General features: G+C 48.7%; 1 protein-coding gene across 1 annotated transcript; it reads left to right on the forward strand.

Annotated features, from left to right (window-relative positions):
* The first annotated feature begins 1,047 nt into the window (after window positions 1-1,047).
* Window positions 1,048-5,267, forward strand: LOC119448529 (putative nuclease HARBI1). The gene is made up of 4 exons (XM_037711778.2): window positions 1,048-1,558; window positions 1,640-1,779; window positions 1,942-2,110; window positions 4,302-5,267. Exons 1-4 carry the CDS (start codon window positions 1,199-1,201, stop codon window positions 4,962-4,964), a joined length of 1,332 nt encoding a protein of 443 aa, XP_037567706.1. The 5' UTR covers window positions 1,048-1,198; the 3' UTR covers window positions 4,965-5,267.
* The last annotated feature ends 17,077 nt before the right edge of the window (window positions 5,268-22,344 follow it).

Below are 22,344 nucleotides of genomic sequence, written 5' to 3' on the forward strand. Positions count from 1 at the left end.
AATGCGTGGCCTCGATCACTGAGAAGTTCCCGAGGGGCTCCGTGAGGAAGAACAAAATGCCGCAGTATGAAGGATGCAACATCTTGGGCAGTTGCAGATGGAAGTGCAGCGGTTTCTGCATAGCGTGTGAGGTGATCCACTGCAACGATAATCCAGCGGTTGCCAGCACCAGTACAAGGAAGCGGGCCGTAAAGGTCGATCGATTCCGACCCGATTGAAAGGACGGGATGGGCAAGGAAGCGGCTGCAAGGGTGCGGCAGTGGAAGTAGGGCCCGACTTTCGGCGCTGGCAGTCGAGGCAGCAGCGGACGTACTTCCGAACGAATTTGTACACGCCAGGCCAGTAATACCGGAGCCTAAGGCGGGTTTAGGTCTTTAACACGCCACCGTGTGCACATTGGGGATCAGTGTGAAACGATGCACATAAATCAGCCCGAAGATGACGCGGTATTACTAGGAGCCATTGCTGACCCTCGGGGAGATAATTGCGACGGTATAGGAGTTGGTCGCGAATAACAAAGTGATGCGCCTGCCGCCGTAGAGTCCTAGACGCCGTAACAGTGGTAGGATCAGAGAGAAACTCCAAAAGCGAAGAAATCCACGGGTCTTTGCTCTGCTCAGAACGCATGTCATCGATCGCAAGTGCTGAGAGGACAAAGTTGAGTGGGCAAAGACTGTCAGGATCAGGGTCAGGTGATATTGGCGAGCGGGAGAGAGCATAGGCATCGGTGTGCTTGCGTCCAGAGCGGTACACAACCCGGATGTCGTACTCTTGCAAATGGAGTGCCCCGCGTGCGAGGCGGCCAGAGGGGTCTTTCAATGAGGAGAGCCAGCCCAGCTTTTTTTTTTGCTAGTCACTCCCCCACTTTATAACCTCTTGATTCACTCTTGATTCACTCTACCACTGCTTGGTTCACCACATTCACTCGATCATCTCGGCTTTACTTCCATAACACTTGGTTTGCTCTATTACTCCAAATTTCCCATTTTCATCACTCTCGATTCACCTTAATTCATTCTTCATTCACTCTCATTGACTCTTCATATCTGATGTTGAATTCCAATGGCGGAGTCAGAGCAAGTTTTTCTGCTCGTTTCGGAGCAAGTTTGTTCCAATGGCAGAGTGAGGGCGGGAGTAAAGTGTTCCAATAAGAGAGTCGGAGTGGATTCAGAGCGGGAGTCACTCTGTGGAGCAGAAAATGATGCTCCGCCAAAATCGGCGGAGTGGACCGGAACTCTACGTGACGTATTTCCTTTACCACGTTTCTCTGCTGGCGGTCGCCACCGGTCGCGACTCGCGAGTTGTGGTGGTAATGGCGGACGACATGAACGGCTCGGCTAGTTCGGCAAAGCATGCGGCATTGCTTCTGCTACTCGACAGCGACAGCTCCGAGTCGGAAAGCTCAAGTTCCGACACGAGCGATTTCTCGGATAGTGACAGCGACGCTGAAACTGCCGCTTACGAGCGGGAATTCGACAGGATGTTCCGCATTCCCGCGAAGAGGCCCAAAATAGTCGGCTTCATCGAGGACGTCGTGCGGCAGTACTCGGACGATGAGGTAAAGAAAAAAAGAAAGGAAAGCATCATACTCAAGGTTTAACACGTTGCGGTGCTTTCCTTTCTGTTTTTTTTTTTTCAGTTCCGAAGGCACTTCAGGCTAGCTCGACCTGTGGCTGAAAAGTTGATCGCCGAGTTTGCTGCGTCGTCTATGTGCCCTTCGAGCACACATGGAGGGGTTCCAGCGAAATCTGCGGAAATGCACATCTTGTCTTTTATCTGGTGAGTTTTCGACTTTTCTATGCACCTGCCAAATGAACAACGATAAATGAAACGCGAGGGCGTCGGATGCCTGAATAAAAATGCATTTACTGCGAGCTCGTTGCTTGCACTGCAGTGTAGTCTAAAGCTGCTTTTCCCCATGCGTGTAATCCCACTGCGCAGGTACGCGGCCAACAAAACCTGCATGAGAAACGTGGCAAGCCGGTTCGACTTGTCAGAAATCTCTGTTCACCGAATCCTCCATAGAGTAGCGCACTTCCTCCTGACCCTGGGACCATCGTTGATAAAGTTTCCCGCTGACCTGGAGAACCTCACTAGAAGTTTTGAGAAGGTTTGTTGTGATTTTATTTACCTATAAGGAACAATGATATCGCCGAGCCAAGTTTTATTGATGATATCGCAACATCACTGTGCACGTTTTATTGCGATAGCAAATAAATGGACACTTCAACCGGATTTCTGCCGTCGGCGTCGCCGTCGCCGTCGCCGTGAGGTTCCCTATAGATAAAATCGTCGCCGCGCGCCGTATGCCCGAGCGGAAGCGTGCGGGGACGCGCGCTATCACGGAGAGCGAACGCACTCAATCTCCCACGCGCAAGCAAGGAAGCGGGAAGCCAGCGCCGGAGGGAGCGGGAGGGGAGGGGGCGCACTTCTACTCTGCCAACAACCGCGCTCTTCGCACTCTTATCTCCACACGGCTCTGACCTTTATGCGCTGTACATTCGCCGCTCAGTTTCCGTTGAAGTGATAGACCGCACGTACCTTCGCCCGCTGCGGCGTGTGGGCTTGCTGCCAGCGTTTTGACAGTCGTTGTCTGCAGTCATTCAGTGTGATCTATTCATGTTTGTTTGTGCGCGCTCACACCACGCTTGTTCATTCAGTTAGTAATAGTCGGGCCACATTTTCCAACGCACGCTACACATGCAATGCTCACCCGGATCGGCAGTGCAGCGCTACAGGTGTGTCCCTTCGCACGCGCTGCCCACGGGAAGCGCTTCTCATCAACACCACCGTTTCACACGCGCCTTCTCGTGGTCATCGAGTCTCTCTTCATGTCGGTCTACTTACGGCGCGGCGCACCTGCTTACTTAATCAGCTCATGTTTACTACAATTCATATTGCTACCAAAGCCGCTCACCTTACTTCGTAGGACATTGCTGTGTTGCTATCGCATTCATTGCTTCGCCCTTAGGGCGAAACTGTGACATTTTTTTTGCTATTTCAAGCTCTATAATGCACTATGCATTATAGAGCTGGACCTTCATGAAAACGTCATAGCTTGTGATGATGACACTCAGAATTTCTGCCAGTGGTGGACGAAACATTCAACCTAAAGTATCTCCTGCATCACAGCAAATTCCTTGCGTAGGAATGATTCTGCATACTTTGTCATCACCCCCAACAGTAGATTTCTGTTCATATTTCCAGGTGTACGATGCGATATAGACCACGTCTGCTTTTGCAAGAAAGTTCTCATTACGTACTTCAACTCGCTTAAGGGAAGAACATACACAGGCTTTGTTTTCTTTTCTCTCCCATTTTGTTTAGTAAAAAAAAATGTCGCAGTTTCGTCCGAACTGCAAAGCATCGATTGCCATAGCAAATTAGTAGAGAGCTATTCGGAGTAGGGACAGTAGTTTTATCGGCTGCATAATCTTATACACATTGGCTTGCTAACTGAATTAACAATCGTGGTGTCAGCGCGCAGAAGCAAACATGAATAGATCACACTGAATGACCGCAGCCAACGACTGTCAAAACGCTTGCAGCAAGCGCAGGTTCGCGCGGTCTATCGCTTCAACGGAAACTGAGCGGCGAATGCACATCGCATAGAAAGGTCAGAGCCGTGTGGAGATAAGAGGCGGTGCGGGCGACCGGCGCCGCCGGGCGAAGGAGAATTTGTTGGCAGAGGAGAAGCTGCCCCCCCCCCTTCCCCCCTCTTCCCGTTTCTTGCTTTCGCGTGGGAGATTGAGTGGCAAGATACGCCTTTGGTGCCGGTGCACAGCGCCGCCATGCCTCCCTCGCTCCCATACCCCCACAGCCTTTCGGGCGACGGTCGCGTTCGCTGTCCACTGTGCTTTCGCTCTCCGTGATAGCGCGCGGGGGAGTTCGCCCTCCGTGATAGCGCGCGTGCCCCGAGCTCTTTCGCTCGCGCATACGGCGCGCGGCGACGATTTTATCACCCTTGGAATCTATACGGAACCTCACGGCGACGGCGACGCCGACGGCAGAAATCAGGTTGAAGTGTCCATATAATTGCTATGGCAATAAAAAAGAAGTGGATAGAACAAAACATGTAATATGTTGTGTGTACGACAGTGCATGCTACCTTCAGTACTTCTCAAAGTTGCATTTGGTTTCTTTAACATGAAATAAATGGTGCTGTGCCATGAAGGGTATGCTGTTAATGGGAGTTAATGGGTATGATCACCAGTATTTCCTGTTAAAACTCATTGCAAATGATCATTTTCTGTTCAGACATGGATGATATCGCTCAATACAAGTGTATGACTTGCTTGCAGGTGTCTGGAATGCCTGATGTTATTGGTTGCATAGATGGATCCTACATCAAGATACAGTGCCCGGACAAGAAGGTTGCTTCAGCATATTGCAACAGGCACCACTACCTTTCACTGACACTGCAAGCCGTCTGCGATGACAAAAGACGCTTGCTTGATGCATTCATTGAAAGCTCTAGCAAAATGCATGATTCCCATGTGTTCAGCTTGTCGCCACTTTCAAAGAAAATCTCTGCCGTATGTCAGGGGTCTTTCCATCTTTTAGGGGACGCAGCGTATCCACTGCGGGAATACCTGTTGACACCCTACAGGGATTATGGTGCTTTGACAAAACAGCAAAAAGGATTTAATTATAAGTTTTCAGCCACAAGAATGCTCATCGAAAATGCGTTTAGCAACCTCAAAAAGCGCTTCAGACAGCTGATGCATCTTGAGCTGCGCACTATTCAGTGGCTCAATAAGTTCATCATAAGCTGCTGCTTTCTCCACAACTTGTGCATCGAGTATGGTGATGTAGAGCCAGATGATGATGATGATGAACAAGTACCCAATGATGTACAGTGGCAGAACTGCAGTGATAATCACATTGACGAATCTGGTGAAGAGCGAGCACTGCGCAGGCTTGGGGAAATTAAGCGCACGAAAGTCTTGGCAAAGTTCCTGTAGAAAAATTGCGGGCACTAAACCATCCTGCTCCAAAGTGTACTTTTCCTATAGCTTCAAAACACCATAAGCCCTAAATGGATTCTGCTGCAAACTCTTCGTTTCCTTGAGCTTCAAAACACAAAAAGCCAGTTTAATAACAGCACTAGGCTTTACGTGCGTAATCATGCAATGATGGTATGACATTCTTTGTAGCCCTGTAATTACCTGTATGTAAACGTAAGAACCACTAGCTCCGACGCCGTATTGGAGCTGGTGCATCGAAATAAAGCTGCTGCGAGCTGGTGAATCAATAAGTCCGCGCAGTAGTTGGGGGCTGCGGTATGTGTACTAACGCGCAGCCTCCTTTAAATACACAAGCACACGTTTGGCACTATACACTTATTTTAACATGCTGACATTCACACTGGAATTCTTTTATTCGCCCTCAAGGCCAAGAGCACGGCTTAAAAGCACCATTTTTTCGGTGAGCTCCTTTGCTTTTCTTGGCGAATACTTTCTTTGTATTCTTGCCTCTGTTGGTGACGCTTCTCTCTTTGCTGTTCCCGTGCAGTTCGTTTTTTTTTTTCGTTTTCTTGTTGAAGTTTTGACATCTCTTCAAAGAAAACCTTCATCTCAAGCATTCTGGAACCCGAGGGCTTAGGCTTTTTGGCCACAGGTTCCTCTGTAAATGCCTGGCTCGGCACTAGGCTTGCCGACTCCTGGCTGGTCGACGCTTGGCTGGTCGACGCCTGGCTGGTCGACGCTTGGCTGGCTGGCCTCTTCACAGCAACAACGCCAGAGCTGTCCCTCAGCTCTTCGGGCTCGAGGCTGTCGTCTAGCCAGCGTATTCTCGCTATTTCGTCTTCAAACGGCACATCACACGGGGAATTCCCAGATTTCTTATTGTGTGCTGTAGCGCTTCTTTTCCTTCGCATGACAGTTTTATAGCGGCTACAGCACTGGTCACCTGGTTTTGGGAATTCCCTGTGCCTCTGATATGTTTGCTGCAATGCGGGCGAACATTGCCGTTTTATTTTTGAATTTTTTCATCGGACCAATATCTGCAAAATACTGCTCATAATAGTCTAATAACAGTTTGGTTTCTCCGGCTGTCCATTCACAGCCTGTACCTGCAAACAAAAAGTGCATGAGGTAGTTCTAGAGGTGTCACACCTGCATATCCCAAAGAAACAGACTTGAATTCCTTAAATTACTTTACACCAACAATTTATCCCTTGAACCATCTGAACATTCATCGCAGTTATCGACCAGAACTACACGCCACCGCAGAAATGATGCATGGTTTAACCCCTTACTTTGCAAGAACAAACACATATAAGTGTTCTTTTTTTCTGCGAACTGTAACCGAATGGAATTGTATGATTGAATCCACTTCCTAATCTTGTAATTTCATTGCTCTGTTTGCTTTATCAATCTGATTTTCATTGTACGTACCATATGTCACCCTCCCTGCTTGGACTACGTGTCCGCAGTATTTAATAAATAAAAATATAAAATAAAATGGACTCACTGCGTTGCTCGTTCTTTTGGCTGTGTTCCGGCACTGTTGATGGAAAAAGCAAATGAAATATTATTCATTGCGCTGGATTAATATAGGTGGCATATATGAAGCGACATAACCACAAACAAGTTGTGTTCGGTGACATGTTGCAGTACATTCAACCACCACGTGCATTTCATGCAACTATGTAAGCAATTAGGTTAAGCCGTGTCAGACTTCCTAACACACCTTAACAAAACAATAACTCGATGTTTGCTGCGCTACCTCATCTCAACACGAAATTTCGAATAATTTCATGTAAACATGCACGTTGACGTTGAAGTTCAATAATTGCTCAACACATTACACACGCTCAGCATGATGCAACCTTCCTGATCAGGTGGCTGTTAATGAAAATTTCAGCACTGTCTTACAGTGACTCTTGAGGAAAAGCAATTTGCTGATTTCTCTGGCAATGAGACCAATACGAAAATTGGATGCACTTACCGTCCTGACCTAGATAACAGTACGACCCCATTTGGCAGCAGAATATGCGCTCACACTCTGCTAAAATTTCGTGGGAGACAAATTCTCAGGCACGTGACACTGATTGATTCCTTCTTCGCGACATATAAAGGTAGACAACTGCTTCGGCGCCACGACGCAGCTTCGTGCAAACACAGCGGCGCCGCTCGCGCGCTCAGCACGGCGACGCTACGACAGCGCAGCACTCCGGCGCGGCCGACGCAGCAGCCGGCATCGAGATGGGAAATGCTGCAGTTCGCGCCGGCCTCGTCACCAAAAATGCACCCCGTCTCGTCGAGCAAGTTGGCCTAGTTTTCGCGCCACCGTAACGCGACGGCGTCGCCAACCTCCACCGACACTGCCTCCGATTATAGAGTTGCCTTTACAGCGGTGTTTGTGCAAAAACGTTAATGCGGCGTGGGTGCCCATTCTCCACGGACACACATGCAAATTCACAATACAATGACGGATGCAATGCGTTTGAGTGAAACGAACGTATCAGCAGTAAAGCAACTATATATACGCAATTGAAATAAAGCGTCAACTGTTGAAAGCGCACGTGTTGCGTGGAGACAATCGCTCCACGCAACACGTGCGTTGCATTGAACCTGCAGCACAGTGTTCTAGTTGCGAAGACACCTACCATCCTGTGTGCTCACCATAGGAAGCAAAACCTGCTGCACGGTTGGCGACATATCCAGTCCGCACTTGAACGGCGCTTAGCAGGTGAACAACAACAGGTGAACGGCGCTGAAAAGACAAGTGACAGGTGCGGCGGTGCTGGGAGCAAACAGCGGAAGGCGCCCGAAGGATAGAACTTCCGGCGGCGCAGGTTGTGTTCCATTCGCGGATTTGGAGGCGCTGCTCTACGCCAGAGTCGGCTGCTCCGCCATTGGAATTCAACATTAGCTCACTCTTTTTGTCTGTCTCCTATCACCCAACTAGACCCCTTTAATGCACCATCAATTCACTCTTAATTCACTTCATTCACCTCTCGCATACCCATCATCACTTCAGTCAGTTGTTTTGCTTTATTATTCTCGCCACCCCTTAAACAGGATTTTGTGGTCCTCTTATCCTCTTAAATGGTAATATTATCCTAAGAGGACCATTTCGTGTCGACGACGTGGCTTTGAAACAGCGTTGAAACAATGAAGAAACAATGACTTCACCATGGCTTATATAAGGCTTTCGCCAATAAAAAAAAAAATCTCACAGTTTCGCCCTAAGGGCGAAGCAATGAATGCGATAGCAACACAGCAATGTCATACGAAGTAAGGTGAGCGGCTTTCAAAATCAATCAAAAAAATCTTTATTTGTCGCAAGAAATATACACGCATTGGGGTTAGTATATACAGAAGGAGGTCCCATAGCACAACGCTGAAAGGGGACCTCCTATCAGAAAATTGCATGTTGATAAGTACAAGAAAATGGCAACTAAAAAGCATTAAGTAATTATTGATAGTAATAAAAACAACGCAAACCTTCAATAAGAAATGCCAGTAAAATGGTAACAAAACAACGTTCAGTAATTATACATAGCTATGAAAAGAACGAAACATACAATAAAAATGGCAGTAGGATTGGGAACAAAAGGACGTTAATTAATGATATATAGCTATTCAAACAACTCCAATGTGCATGAGTAATAAATGTGAAAATAGCGCACACAGTAATAGCTCTAACTGTAAGAGAACGCCGATATAGAAATACAGATGAGTTATGCTTGCGAGATAAGATGTTTAAGTTCGTTTTTAAAATGTTTAAGTTCTTTTTTAAAAGCTGCTAATGACAATTGTTTAGTGCTTAGTGGTATTGAATTCCAAAATTGGATAGCTGCAAATATGGTAGTATGTTTGCCGTAGTTAGTGCGTGCATGTGGTAGTAAAAAGTTGTTGTTTGAGGCAAACCTGGTAGGATTAGAGTTTAACAATTGAAATTTCTCCAAGACGTTGGCTGTTATGGTACCGTTAAGATACTTAAATACGAGAATCCCCAATTTATATTTGAATAAATTACACACTGTTAGTACACTATGTTGCTGAAAAAGTGGGGACGCGCAGGTGACCGGTGAACTGAATGTTAGGATGCGAATGGCTTGGTTTTGGAGACGTCGAAGCGGAAGGATATGGGATGGATAGGTATTCGCCCATGACGTGATACAGTACGTAATATGACTGTGGATGAAAGCGTAGTACAGTTTAAGCAAAGTCTCCAAGTTGAAGAATGGTCGTGCTTTAATTAATGTTCTGATACCATGAGCAATCGTCTGCCTTATAAGTGAAATGTGATGATGGTACTTGAGATGAGCATCTAGGACTACTCCCAAGAATGTGCACTTAGTAGTACTGAGAAGGCTGTGGCCATTGATAGTAATAGCGGGTGTAGGTGAAAGAGCGTTATGATTAGAATGGAAGACAATGAACTGTGTTTTATTGGTATTAATTGTTAAACTATTAGCTGTGTACCAGTTCTGAATGTTATAGAAGTCAGAGGACAATTTAATGGTTAGCGCATTGATGTACTTGTCTTTAGTAACTATAGTTGTATCATCTGCGTACAAGAAAGGTGTACCGTGTGTTAAAATCGAGGTTAGGTCATTAATATAGATTAAGAATAAAGGCGGGCCCAGTATGGAACCTTGCGGGACACCTTTGTCAATAGATTTAAAAGTGGAGAGGAAGTTAGAGACACAAACAACTTGCTGTCTATTCGATAAGTAGCTATTAATCAGCTCCTGTGCACTACCTACGACACCTATTGAGTTAAGTTTAGCTAATAGTATATTATGAACTATAGAGTCAAATGCCTTAGAGAGGTCAATCAACAGGGCTCCGGCAAAACAACGGGAGTCAAGCGCGTGTTTAATATAATCGGTTAGGGAGAGTAGTGCGAAATCCGTTGAATAGCCTGCACGAAAACCAAATTGTTGAGGGGATAAAATACGAAACTTAGTTAGATATTTAGATAATCGTTTTTCAATACACTTCTCTATGATTTTACTGTACGATGAAAGAATGGCAATAGGTCGGTAGTTATCAATAGAAGTTTTATCGCCTTTTTTAAAGGCTGGAATTATCTTCGCCTTTTTAAGCTGCGATGGGAAGATGCCAGTTTTAAACATAAGGTTAATGATATAGGCTAATGGGGTCGAGATCACGTGAGAGATGCATTTCAGGTAAATAGGTTGAAGGTTACGAGACCAGCACTTGTTATTTTCATGTGACTAATTATTTCCACTACCTCATCTGGGCCTGTTGCAAAGAGGTAAAATGACTGAAGACATTCCCTAATTGTTGGCTGGTAATCATGAGGCAAGAGGGAAGTGTTAGCACAGAAGTACTTGTTGAAGGCGTTCGCAATTTCGTCTGCATTTCTAAGAACACCCTCTGATGACTGTAATTCAGTTATAGCTGGCTCACTTAATGATATGTTTAGAAATGAATTAATTGTTTTCCATTGATCTTTGCTGTTATTACCAGCATTATGTATCCTGTTTGTATAATAATTTCTTTTAGCTTCTTCAAGGACTTTGTTAAGTAAGTTGCAGTACTTTTTATATCGCGACCGCAGGGCAGCATTGAAAGGCCGTTTCTTTAACTTTTTATATAAATTGTCTTTCCTTCGCAAGCTCTTCATTAAGCCAGCTGTAAGCCATGGGTTGTGAGGGGCCGGAAAGTTTTTGCGACATTTGACAAAGCTGGTAGAATCGTCTAAGCACTTTTTGATGGCAGATGAAAAAGAATTAAAAGCAGCTTCAGGATCACTAAGCAGTTATAAAAAAGACCATTCTATTGCTTCTACACGCTTGACGAAATTTGTTTTATCAAATATATTTTTTTGAAAAGAGCTTAGCTGGTTAGGTATGGCACATTCAAATCGGCAAAATACAGGGTAGTGGTCAGTCAAGCTAGCCTCGAGGACACCACAGTTGTTTGAAGGAATGAAATTTGATAAAATGTGATCGATTAAAGAACTGGACGCACCAGGTACACATCTAGTAGGAACCGAGATTAGAGATTCGTAGCCAAATCCTAGAAAGCACGCAGTGTAATCAGAGTACGCTGAGCTGCTGAAATCGAGAAGATTGATGTTTATGTCACCCAGGATGACGACATTCTTATTTTCAAGTGATAACTCATTGAAAATGGATGAAAGCGATAAACAGAAATCGGGCACAGAGGATGACGGTGAACGATATATACAGCCTATGATTGTCTTATTACCGCTCGATGACAAAGATGAGTTAGCAATTTCAATCCATACGGACTCGGTATTCTCAACGGAAAGGCTGAGATCATATCTTCTTTGATATGAAATTGATGCAGATACGAATATAGCTGCACCACCAAAACTACCAGACAATCGATGACAATACTCGGAAACGTATGATGGGAAACAGAACATATTCCTGTCGTGAGGCGATAGCCACGTTTCAGTGACGCAAATGAAAGAAAAGTTCAAGTGATATGACGACAAAAATGCATGTATGCTATCGAATTTTTTTTAAGACTACGAGCATTAAAGTGAACAATAGGCAAATATCGATCGCAGCAAAACTGCTGAAGTTGATCCGCGATGAAATACATTGTGAAGAACCGGTAAAAGAGAAAGAAAAACGAAAAAAAAGGTAAAATATGCGCTGAACTGTTCGGTAAATAAGCTATAAAAAAGGTTCAGCCGGTCTGCTGGAAAACAGACGGGTCTTCTTCTGAAGAAATGCGGAAAACACGGCTTTCGTTTGACTTTCTGGCTTTAATTTGGCAATTCTCAGTCCAGAGATATTGCCATTGTTTTTCTTTCTTGAGTGACAGAGCCTTTGCGAAAAGCCGCTTGTTCTTGGGGGTGAGGTGGTCATTGACAAATACAGCGTTAGAATGAGAGCCAGAAAAGCCAAGGTCACGAGAAGTAAGTCGAGCCTTCCTCGCTTTGTTTACGAATTCTTGCTTTTTTGCACGAGAGCAAAATCTGGCGACAATGTTTTTGGTAGACCCAGCCTTTGTGGGCACTCGATGAACAATGTCGATATCGGAGTCAGAGATCGCGCAGTCAACTTTCGAGGCAATGGTTCTAATGATCGCAGAACAATCCTCACCCTGGGAGTAAGGAACACCCTTCAATTCTACGTTGTTTGATCTGGAATACTGTTCCATTTGGGCCACCTTTTTACTCAGAATTTCGTTCTTACGCTCCAGATCCTTGTTGGCTGAGACGAGGGCTGAATTTTCTGATTTGATTGCCTCTATCACCGAATTCAGCATGGTGACACTAGATATAAGGCTCTCAATTTCAGCTTTAAGAGTCACTACATCTGGTTCAAAAGAACGAATCTTCTCTTGGAACTTTACAAGTAGCCTTTCAGCTACCTCGTCCAGCTTGCTTTCGGATAGGGCCTCGACTTTTTCTAGCCTTTTGGCGAAATCGGCACAAGTAGGCATTGCGACCCGTGTTCAACAAAAGCACAGAAAAACACAACACAGGGTACACTGGCAGCAGCAGTTGCAAAGTAGAAGGAAAGCAGAGTAGCAATGAGCAAAAAACTAACCTGCGGACACAAAGAAGTGCGTATAAGTCAGCGTTCCTCTAACTGCAACCGCTGCTGCCAAATGAAATCCATGACCAAGCTTGCGTTGGCTTTTATGCTGGAGAGGCCTGGGATAAGACAGTGCGCAGGCAGTCCACGCACGAAGATAATCCAAGTGAAATCCACGCTGGTCGACAAGATGCTTTGGTAGCAATATGAATTGTAGTAAACATGAGCTGATTAAGTAAGCAGGTGTGCTGCGGCGTAAGTAGACCGACATGAAGAGAGACTCGATGACCACGAGAAGGCGCGTGTGAAACGGTGGTGTTGATGAGAAGCGCTGCCCGTGGGCAGCGCGTGCGAAGGGACACACCTGTAGCGCTGCACTGCCGATCCGGGCAGCATTGCATGTGTAGCGTGCGTTGGAAAAGGTGGCCCGACTATTACTAACTGTGGTGTGAGCGCGCACAAACATGAATAGATCACACTGAATGACTGCAGACAATGACTGTCAAAACGCTGGCAGCAAGCGCATATATGCCGCAGCGGGTGAAGGTACGTGCGGTCTATCGCTTCAACGGAAACTGAGCGGCGAATGCACAGCGCATAAAGGTCAGAGCCGTGTGGAGATAAGAGACAGTGCGAGCGAGCGACGAGCGCGGTTGTTGGCAGAGTAGAAATGCGCCCCCCCCCCCCCGCTTCCTCCGGCGCTCGCTTCCCGCTTCCTTGCTTGCGCGTGGAAGATTGAGTGCGTTCGCTCTCCGTGACAGCGTGCGTCCCCGCACGCTTCCGCTCGGGCATACGGCGCGCGGCGAAGATTTTATCTATACGGAACCTCACGGCGACGGCGACGACGACGGCGACGACGACGGCAGAAATCCGGTGGAAGTGTCCATATTGTCACGTGCCTTGTGAGAGAACTGGCGACGCGACGTTTATTGAGGGTAGCGGCTCCTGAAAAACACGGCGCTGGGGGCTGGCTATCGAGCGGGCGGAGAAACACGCGCACTTCTTTCTTCTTGTCCGTGCCTGCCTCTTAGCACTGTACCCACTACTGCTGGTGGCATTTCCCCCCTTCCTCGGAAAGAGCATCGGCTCGATGCTCAAGAAGCGGTTTTAGAAAAGGAGGGGGAAACAGCATGGGCAAGGCAGATGCTCGTGCAAAGGACACAATCACAGCTAGAGGAAAAACAAAAGCACAGCAGCGGGGAAGCGCGACGGGTACAGTCTCCAGAAACAGAGAGGTTGCAAACAGTAGCGTAAGTAGAAAGATGAATAAAAAAAATAATAATCACGAACGCGCAACATATGGCTTCATGCGCACAACGTGAACTACGTCAGGGCGAGGTTGTTGTCTACGCCGTGTTTGCGCCGCACTGTCTGGAACGACTTCGTAGTTCACATCACTAATGCGGCGCAGCACTTTGTATGGGCCAAAATACCGGCTAATCAACTTTTCACAAAGGCCACGGCGGCGAACAGGGGTCCACACCCACACTTGGTCTCCGGGACTGTAGCGCACTTGCCGGTGACGGATGTTATAGCGCCGTGCAGGTTGCTGCTCACCGATGTGCAGCCGCGCGAGCTGGCGGGCTTCCTCAGCGCGCTCAGCAAATTCTTCGGCGTCAGTCGTTAGGTGCTCGGTGTCGTGACACGGAAGCATAGCGTCCAGCATCGTCTGTACTTCGCGGCCGTAAACGAGGCGAAATGGTGTGAACCGTGTCGTCTCTTGTAAGGCGGTATTATACGCGAAGGTCACGTAAGACAAGATGCGATCCCATGTTTTGTGCTGGACGTCGATGTACATAGAGATCATATCTGTGATGGTATTGTTTAATCGCTCCGTAAGTCCATTGGACTGCGGATGGTAAGCAGTCGTCTTGCGATGCCTGGTGTTGCTCAATTGAAAAATTTCGTCCATGAGCTGTGCCGTGAATGCCGTTCCTCTGTCTGTGATTACAGTGGATGGGGCACCATGACGCAATACAATGTGGCACATGAAGAACTGTGCTACCTCAGAAGCCGTGGCTCGTGGGAGCGCCTCCGTCTCGGCATAGCGGGTTAAATAGTCAGTGGCGACGATCACCCACTTGTTGCCGTCGGTTGACAGGGGAAAAGGCCCAAGGATGTCCAAGCCGACTTGGTTGAATCGCTTATGAGGTGGTTCGATGGGTTGCAATAACCCGGCGGGCTTCAGGGGTGGTGACTTTCGTCGCTGACATTCACGGCAGCCTTTAACATACTGTTTTACGCTTGCCGCAAGCCCGGGCCAGTAATACATCTCGCGCACTCTAGCAAGCGTTCGTGAGGAGCCGAGGTGGACAGATGTAGGCTCGTCGTGGCAAGCGAAAAGAATATCGTCCCGCAAGTCTTTGGGAACTACTAGAAGGTAGGCTCGGTCATTCGGGCGGGAGTTCTTCTTGTAGAGCAGATTGTCTCGTACACAGAAGGACGTCAAGACGCGACGTAGATGGCGTGGTATGGATGTGTGACGGCCCTCGAAGTGGTCGATGAGAGGTCGAATTTCAGCGTCGTCACGCTGCCATTTGACCAAGTCCGAGGTAGTAAGGGCACCCAGGAAGCCGTCGTCGTCCTCTGGCTGTCGACTGACAGATTCAGCGGGAGCACGCGACAAGGTGTCGGCGTCTTCGTGCTTGCGGCCAGACTTATAAACTACAGTGACGTCAAATTCCTGTAGCCGCAAGCTCCATCGTGCTAGTCGGCCTGAAGGGTCGCGTATGTTCGCCAACCAACATAGAGCATGGTGGTCTGTCACCACATTAAAGGCACGGCCGTAGAGATAAGGGCGAAACTTCGTGATCGCCCAGACGACCGCGAGACACTCTTTTTCTGTGGTGGAGTAGTTCGCCTCGGCACGGGACAGCGAGCGGCTAGCATAAGCTATTACTCTTTCAAGGCCGTCTTGACGTTGGACGAGTACTGCGCCAAGGCCGATGTTACTGGCGTCAGTATGCACCTCGGTGTCAGCCTCTTCGTCAAAATGAGCCAGGATGGGTGCTGACTGCATGCGTTGTCGTAGTTCAGCGAAGGCCGCCTGTTGCTCATGCGTCCAGGCAAATGGCGTGTCATCCCTGGTAAGGCGAGTGAGGGGTTCCGCAATCTTCGAAAAGTTGTCGATGAAGCGGCGATAATACGCACACAAGCCCAGGAAGCGTCGGACGGCTTTCTTGTCGGCAGGAGGAGGAAAAGCTGCTACAGCGGCAAGTTTGTCGGGATCGGGTCGAACTCCTTTGGCGCTGACGACGTGTCCGAGAAACTTGAGCTCTTCATAACCGAAGTGACACTTTTCTGGTTTAAGCGTGAGATTAGCCGATCGGAGCGCTTCTAGCACATGCCGCAGGCGATGAAGATGTTGCTCAAATGTTTCAGAAAAGACAACTACGTCGTGAAAGTACACAAGGCAAGTCTGCCACTTCAATCCAGCGAGGACAGTATCCATCATTCGCTGGAAGGTTGCTGGGGCAGAACACAAACCGAAAGGGAGCACTCGAAATTCATAAAGGCCATCGGGAGTCACAAAGGCAGTTTTCTCGCGGTCTCGTTCGTCGACCTCGATCTGCCAGTATCCACTTTTCAAATCGAGTGACGAAAAGTACTGGGCACGCCGCAGTCTATCTAACGAGTCGTCGATACGCGGCAGTGGGTACACGTCCTTTTTAGTTACGTTGTTGAGCTTCCGGTAGTCGACGCAAAAGCGTAGCGTTCCGTCTTTCTTTTTCACAAGAACGACCGGGGACGACCATGAGCTGTTAGAAGGTTCGATTACGCCATCTTCAAGCATCTCTTGTACTTGCGTACGAATCGCTTCACGTTCCTTTGCCGACACGCGGTAGGGCTGCTGGCGTATCGGGCGTGCGTCGTCGCAGGTGATGATCCTGTGCCTTGTAACTGAAGTCTGGCGTACCTTAGACGAGCTTGCGAAGCATTCCCTGAATTCAAGCAAGAGCTCGTGCAGCGCCGCCTGTTTGTCTGGAGATAACTTTGAATTAATGTCGACGTTGCCTAGTGACTTGTCAGCCATCCTCACTGGTTCAGGGGTAAAACATTCAGCAACGTGCTCTATTTCCTCGGCAAACGCTATCGAAGTACCGCGGAACAGGTGTCGATGCTCGTTACTGAAGTTGGTGACAAGCAACTGAGAACGGCCATCACTAAGCTGTAGCACACTTCTAGCAGCACAAACACCTTGCATCAGTAGATGCGATAAGTTACTTTCAGCGACCACTTCACCTTCGCGCATGCCACCGCACATCACTTCGACTAGGACACTGGTTCGCGGAGGAAGCGTAACACATTCGGTGGAGACACGAAGGGCGTCGTCTCGACGCTTGTGGTCGTACCCGTCGAGTGCTCGGTCCGCTGAGAAGGTGACTACACCTCCCCGTAGGTCAATAACAGCGCCGTATTCTTGGAGGAAATCAACCCCGAGAATGACGTCACGGGAGCATACGCGTAGGACAAGGCAGCTCGCCACGAATGTCGATCCTCGAATCCGAACTCTTGTCGTGCAGGTTCCCAGTGGAGTAACGACGTGACCGCCAGCCGTACGAATCTGCGAGCCATTCCAAGGGGTAATTACTTTCTTCAGCAACGTCGCCAGCTTCCCGCTTAAGATGGAATAGTCCGCACCGGTATCTACTAAAGCGCTAACCGCGTAACCGTCGATCACCACCGGTATGTCGAGCGAAAGCCGGTCATTCCGGTCATCTGCAGTTGACGTCGGATCGGTGTCCTCGCTCGTTCGCGTCGATCGGAGGTCTTCAGCGTGTCGACTGTCAGCGGCCTCGCCCCCAAAGGTCGCTGTGGTTAGTTTTCCCGGCGGGGACTTGGTGATCGTGTGCCGGAATATCGCTGGGGCGGTGGTGAAAATCGCCGTGGTGACGGCGAGCGGGACTGTCGCCCGGTAGACGGTGGCATGCGTTGTTGAGCAAGGTAATCTTCTATCTCCCGAGGTCGTTGGCCAAGTCGGGGTGGCGGTGAGTAGGTGGAAAAGCCCCGCAACCCGAGACGTCGGTATGGGCACTGGCGGTACATATGATCTGCCTCACCGCAGTGGAAGCACAGAGGCCGACGGTCCGGCGTGCGCCAAATATCCGACTTCCGAGGGGTCATGCGTCGATTGTCGGCGTAATATACCGGTTGCTCCTGCGGAACCACAGCGGGAGGAGCGGCGGAGGGAAACGCTGGAGGCGCGCGTCGTTCTGCGATGTATGGTACCGGTTGAGCAGATGAAAGCGTAACCGGATGAGCCGCGTGAACTAACAGCGGGGTTGGTGCAGGGAGTCTCAGGGCTTCCGCGTAGGTCGCACGGCGGTGTTCAGTAGGTGCAGGCGCGGTGTAAGGAAGAGGACAGGTCGACCGGAGCGCTTGGTGAACTTCATCTTTGACGACACTCTCAATAGAGCTCACCACCGCTTGTGACGTGCCGAAAGCCTTCTGTATTTCTTCGCGCACGACAGTGCGGATTAGGTCGCGAAGGTGGTCATCGTTGCTTCTGGTGGCCGTGAAAATATCGGTGGTGGATGTCACGTTCACTTGCCGCTCATAGAAATTCGATCGTTGCTGCAGCATCTTCTCCATACTTACAGCTTCAGATAAAAATTCGGCGACAGTCTTCGGAGGGCTCCGCACAAGACCAGCGAAGAGCTGCTCCTTCACTCCTCGCATCAGGTGACGCAACTTCTTCTCCTCGCTCATTCCCGAGTCTGCTCGTCTGAAGAGGCGCGTCATATCTTCGACGAACGTGGTAAAACTTTCGTTGGGAAGCTGAACGCGGACCTGGATTGCTCGTTCGGCTCGTTAGCGGCGATCAGCACTGGCGTAGGCATCTAGTAACTGACGGCGGAACTCGGGCCACGACGTCAGTTGCTGCTCACGGTTTTGGAACCATGTGAGCGCGCCGTCTTCCAGGCAAAAGTAGACACTTCGAAATTTATTTGTATCGCCCCAGTCATTGTATTCGGCCACGCGCTCGAAGTCGGCCATCCAGTCTTCGACGTCTTCGAAGGCCTTGCCATGGAACGACTTTGGAACCCGTGGATTTTGAAGCGTGTACCGGTTCGTCACTGCGGCGCCTTCCATACCGGTTGAGATGGTCTGAAGCGCTGCGGGGTCTTCAGGAGGCAGTCCCCGGATCCTGCGGCTGGCCCGGTGGACCGGCGTATCGATTGGCACGGGGGTAGTGGTTCCACTGCCAGAAGGGGTCTGCGACATGGGTGAGGAATACCCAGCACCTCCACCACTTTGTCACGTGCCTTGTGAAAGAACTGGCGACGCGACGTTTATTGAGGGTAGCGGCTCCTGAAAAACACGGCGCTGGGGGCTGGCTATCGAGCGGGCGGAGAAACACGCGCACTTCTTTCTTCTTGTCCGTGCCTGCCTCTTAGCACTGTACCCACTACTGCTGGTGGCAATATAATTGCTATCGCAATAATAAGAAAATGCAAAGAACTACACTTGAAGCGCCGTGTGGGCAAATGAATCGGATTTGCGGCCACGCCACGTGTATTCCAATCACATATATCGGTCAATATGAAAAAACCTTTCATATTCTAAGCAGTGCATGGTGCTCCCGGCAGTATCGATATACCGACAGCACCACTGGTGGCACCGACCGTTACCGACCGATAAGGGGAGCGTTCTCGTTTACTTGCGTTAAGGCAACTAGCACTTTGTGGCTGATGGAGGGACTCGGAATAAATTCTATGGTTCATGCACCCAATGTCCATCCTAAATTAAAAAAATAAAATTGGAGGGCTTCGCCTTTAAGAGTCGGAACGCGAGAGCGTCATCGTGCTCCGTTCGCATCACATTTTTCTTTATGAATAGGCTTCAGTGCAACACGCAACGTGGGAAAGCCAGCTTACGAAGACCAAGCTTACAATGGTCCCCTTAAAGCCGGCTTTAAGGCAGCGGTTGCGGCAACTAGAACCTGTGCTGACTGATTCTTACTTGCTCTGCAGTTACCTGAGTGCAGCTGTCCTCAAGGCACGTGTGCGGCGCAGCAACTGTCAAGCAGCCATAGCAGCGGCTACGATTGTGACGTCAGCATCCAGAAGAGGGCGCCTGTTAACTGGACGCCACCAACGAGGATTTATAAGGACGCTACTCGGCGACACACATCATTTTTGAGGCAGCGGTTGCGGCAACTAGAACCTGTGCTGACTGATTCTTACTTGCTCTGCAGTTACCTGAGTGCAGCTGTCCTCAAGGCACGTGTGCGGCGCAGCAACTGTCAAGCAGCCATAGCAGCGGCTACGATTGTGAGGTCAATATCCAGAAGAGGGCGCCTGTTAACTGGACGCCACCAACGAGGATTTATAAGGACGCTACTCGGCGACACACATCATTTTTGAGGCAGCGGTTGCGGCAACTAGAACCTGTGCTGACTGATTCTTACTTGCTCTGCAGTTACCTGAGCGCAGCTGTCCTCAAGGCACGCGTGCGGCGCAGCAACTGTCAAGCAGCCATAGCAGCGGCTACGACTGTGACGTCAGCATCCAGAAGAGGGCGCCTGTTAACTGGACGCCACCAACGAGGATTTATAAGGACGCTACCCGGCGACACACATCATTTTTGAGGCAGCGGTTGCGGCAACTAGAACCTGTGCTGACTGATTCTTACTTGCTCTGCAGGTTGGTGTCTGTTTTCTACACGCGATAGTTATATTGCTTATTGCCGTGACTGTTGGCTCCTAGTACGTTTCTTTTTTCGTGGGTGTTTTTGCTACCTTTGCTAACCATGCCGGCAGAGCTGGCGAAAAAAATTGAATTACTTGAGTCACTGCTTCGCTCTAGTCTTGACACTCTCGCTAATGGTTTAACAGTCAAAATTAAGGAGAAGTTGGCTCACGAAGGCCTCGGGGAACATGCGTCCCTAAGTGAGAGTGTGCGATTACTATGTGACAGTTTTGACTCTATTAAGGTGAAACAGGATGAATTGACACTAGCCAACAAGGAACTTCTACTCTGCCAACAACCGCGCTCGTCGCTCGCCCGCACCGTCTCTTATCTCCACACGGCTCTGACCTTTGTATGCACTGTGCATTCGCCGCTCAGTTTCCGTTGAAGCGATAGATCGCACGTACCTTCGCCCGCTGCGGCGTATGCGCTTGCTGCGAGCGTTTTGACAGTCGTTGTCTGCAGTCATTCAGTGTGATCTATTCATGTTTGTTTGTGCGTGCTCACACCACGCTTGTTCATTCAGTTAGTAATAGTCGGGCCACATTTTCCAACGCACGCTACACATGCAATGCTGGCCGGTTCGGCAGTGCAGCGATACAGGTGTGTCCCTTCGTACGCGCTGCCCATGGCAAGCGCTTCTCATCAACACCACCGTTTCACACGCGCCTTCTCGTGGTCATCCAGTCTCTCTTCATGTCGGTCTACTTACGCCGCAGCACACCTGCTTACTTAATCAGCTCATGTTTACTACAATTCATATTGCTACCAAAGCCGCTCACCTTACTTCGTATGACATTGCTGTGTTGCTATCGCATTCATTGCTTCGCCCTTAGGGCGAAACTGTGACATTTTTTTTCCACTTCCTTCCTTTCATCATGGCCCTGCTATCTCCTGAAGACGCGAAGCCCATACTAACTGAATGTAATCGTTCTTTGGTTCATTTTAACGCACGAAGCCTCCACAAAAATTCAGATAATATCTGAATTCAATGTTGCTCTGCAATTTTCTCATTGACACTTTTCATCTAATTTTGAGAAGTTTATAAATAATTAAGACTGATTATGTAATAAGGCGGAATGCAAAAACATAGTATCTCCAAGCGACGGCAACCAATACTACCTTGGTTCTGTCTAGCTACGTGGTATTTGAATATTTTAAACTTGGTGCATGATAGTTGGGACACCTGTATATTGAATCATATAATAAAGTGCTGTCTAGCTGTCGTCCTTTTGAGTATTCTTCATGGTCACCACCATTCACAGTGGCGACTGAAATAAGCTTGTTTACTTAATTCCTATGTGGAATGATTTCTAAAGCCATGATATATTGGTGTTAATCAATTTGACCAGCAGGATGCAGTGCGTCGCAGTAAGTAATATGACCTAAGGAGCTCTTCGCTGCGAGCATAGAAATCTGTGCAGCTTTCTTTACCCACACCAGCAGCATAATATCCTTCGCATTAGCTGAAATCATCTTTTTCTTTCCCGACGATTTGGAAAGCACGTAGCATGCGTGCGACCGAGACCAGCGAAAAATCTTTATGCCGGCTGTGACGTGCCCACAGCCGAATGCATCTTTAACACTTAAGTACTGATCAGAGGATAGCTGCTAGTCATTTATTGTCTACAACGTATGATATGCATTAGCTTAACGTGAGTTATGTCAAATATGCGACCGCTAATTGCGAACGAAAACTCCTGCTTCGAAACCCGCGTCATCAACCGCCGTGCCTCCGCGCCCGGCGAGCGATCTTGCTGGCGACGGCAGCGCCACCGCTGCTGTCATGATGGCTTGCAACACTCCGCCGCCGCCGTTGCTCTCACCTTCCCCTTAAGGTCCGCTGAGATGCGTAAAACTAGAGTGTACTAGACAATGGTAGAGTGGGCCGAACGGCGCTCTGCCGCTGAGGCGCCGCGTGTGGGAAAATAGTGCGAGGGCACTGCGAGCGAACTGGATTGGGGCGGAGACGCGCTCCGGGGCATATTCAACGTACTTTCGCTGCGGGCGCCGAGGCCGATTGCGCATAGTACGTTCTTAAAATAGCGCTTTATTTCAACTGCAAATTTATGTTTACGCCATTTTGCCAAACATATATATTTGAGGCATAGATTATACAACGCGACGTCTTCAATTTTGCTGTCGTTGTCA

The sequence above is a fragment of the Dermacentor silvarum genome, chromosome 4 (genome assembly GCF_013339745.2).
Source record: "Dermacentor silvarum isolate Dsil-2018 chromosome 4, BIME_Dsil_1.4, whole genome shotgun sequence".
NCBI classification, from domain to species: domain Eukaryota; kingdom Metazoa; phylum Arthropoda; class Arachnida; order Ixodida; family Ixodidae; genus Dermacentor; species Dermacentor silvarum.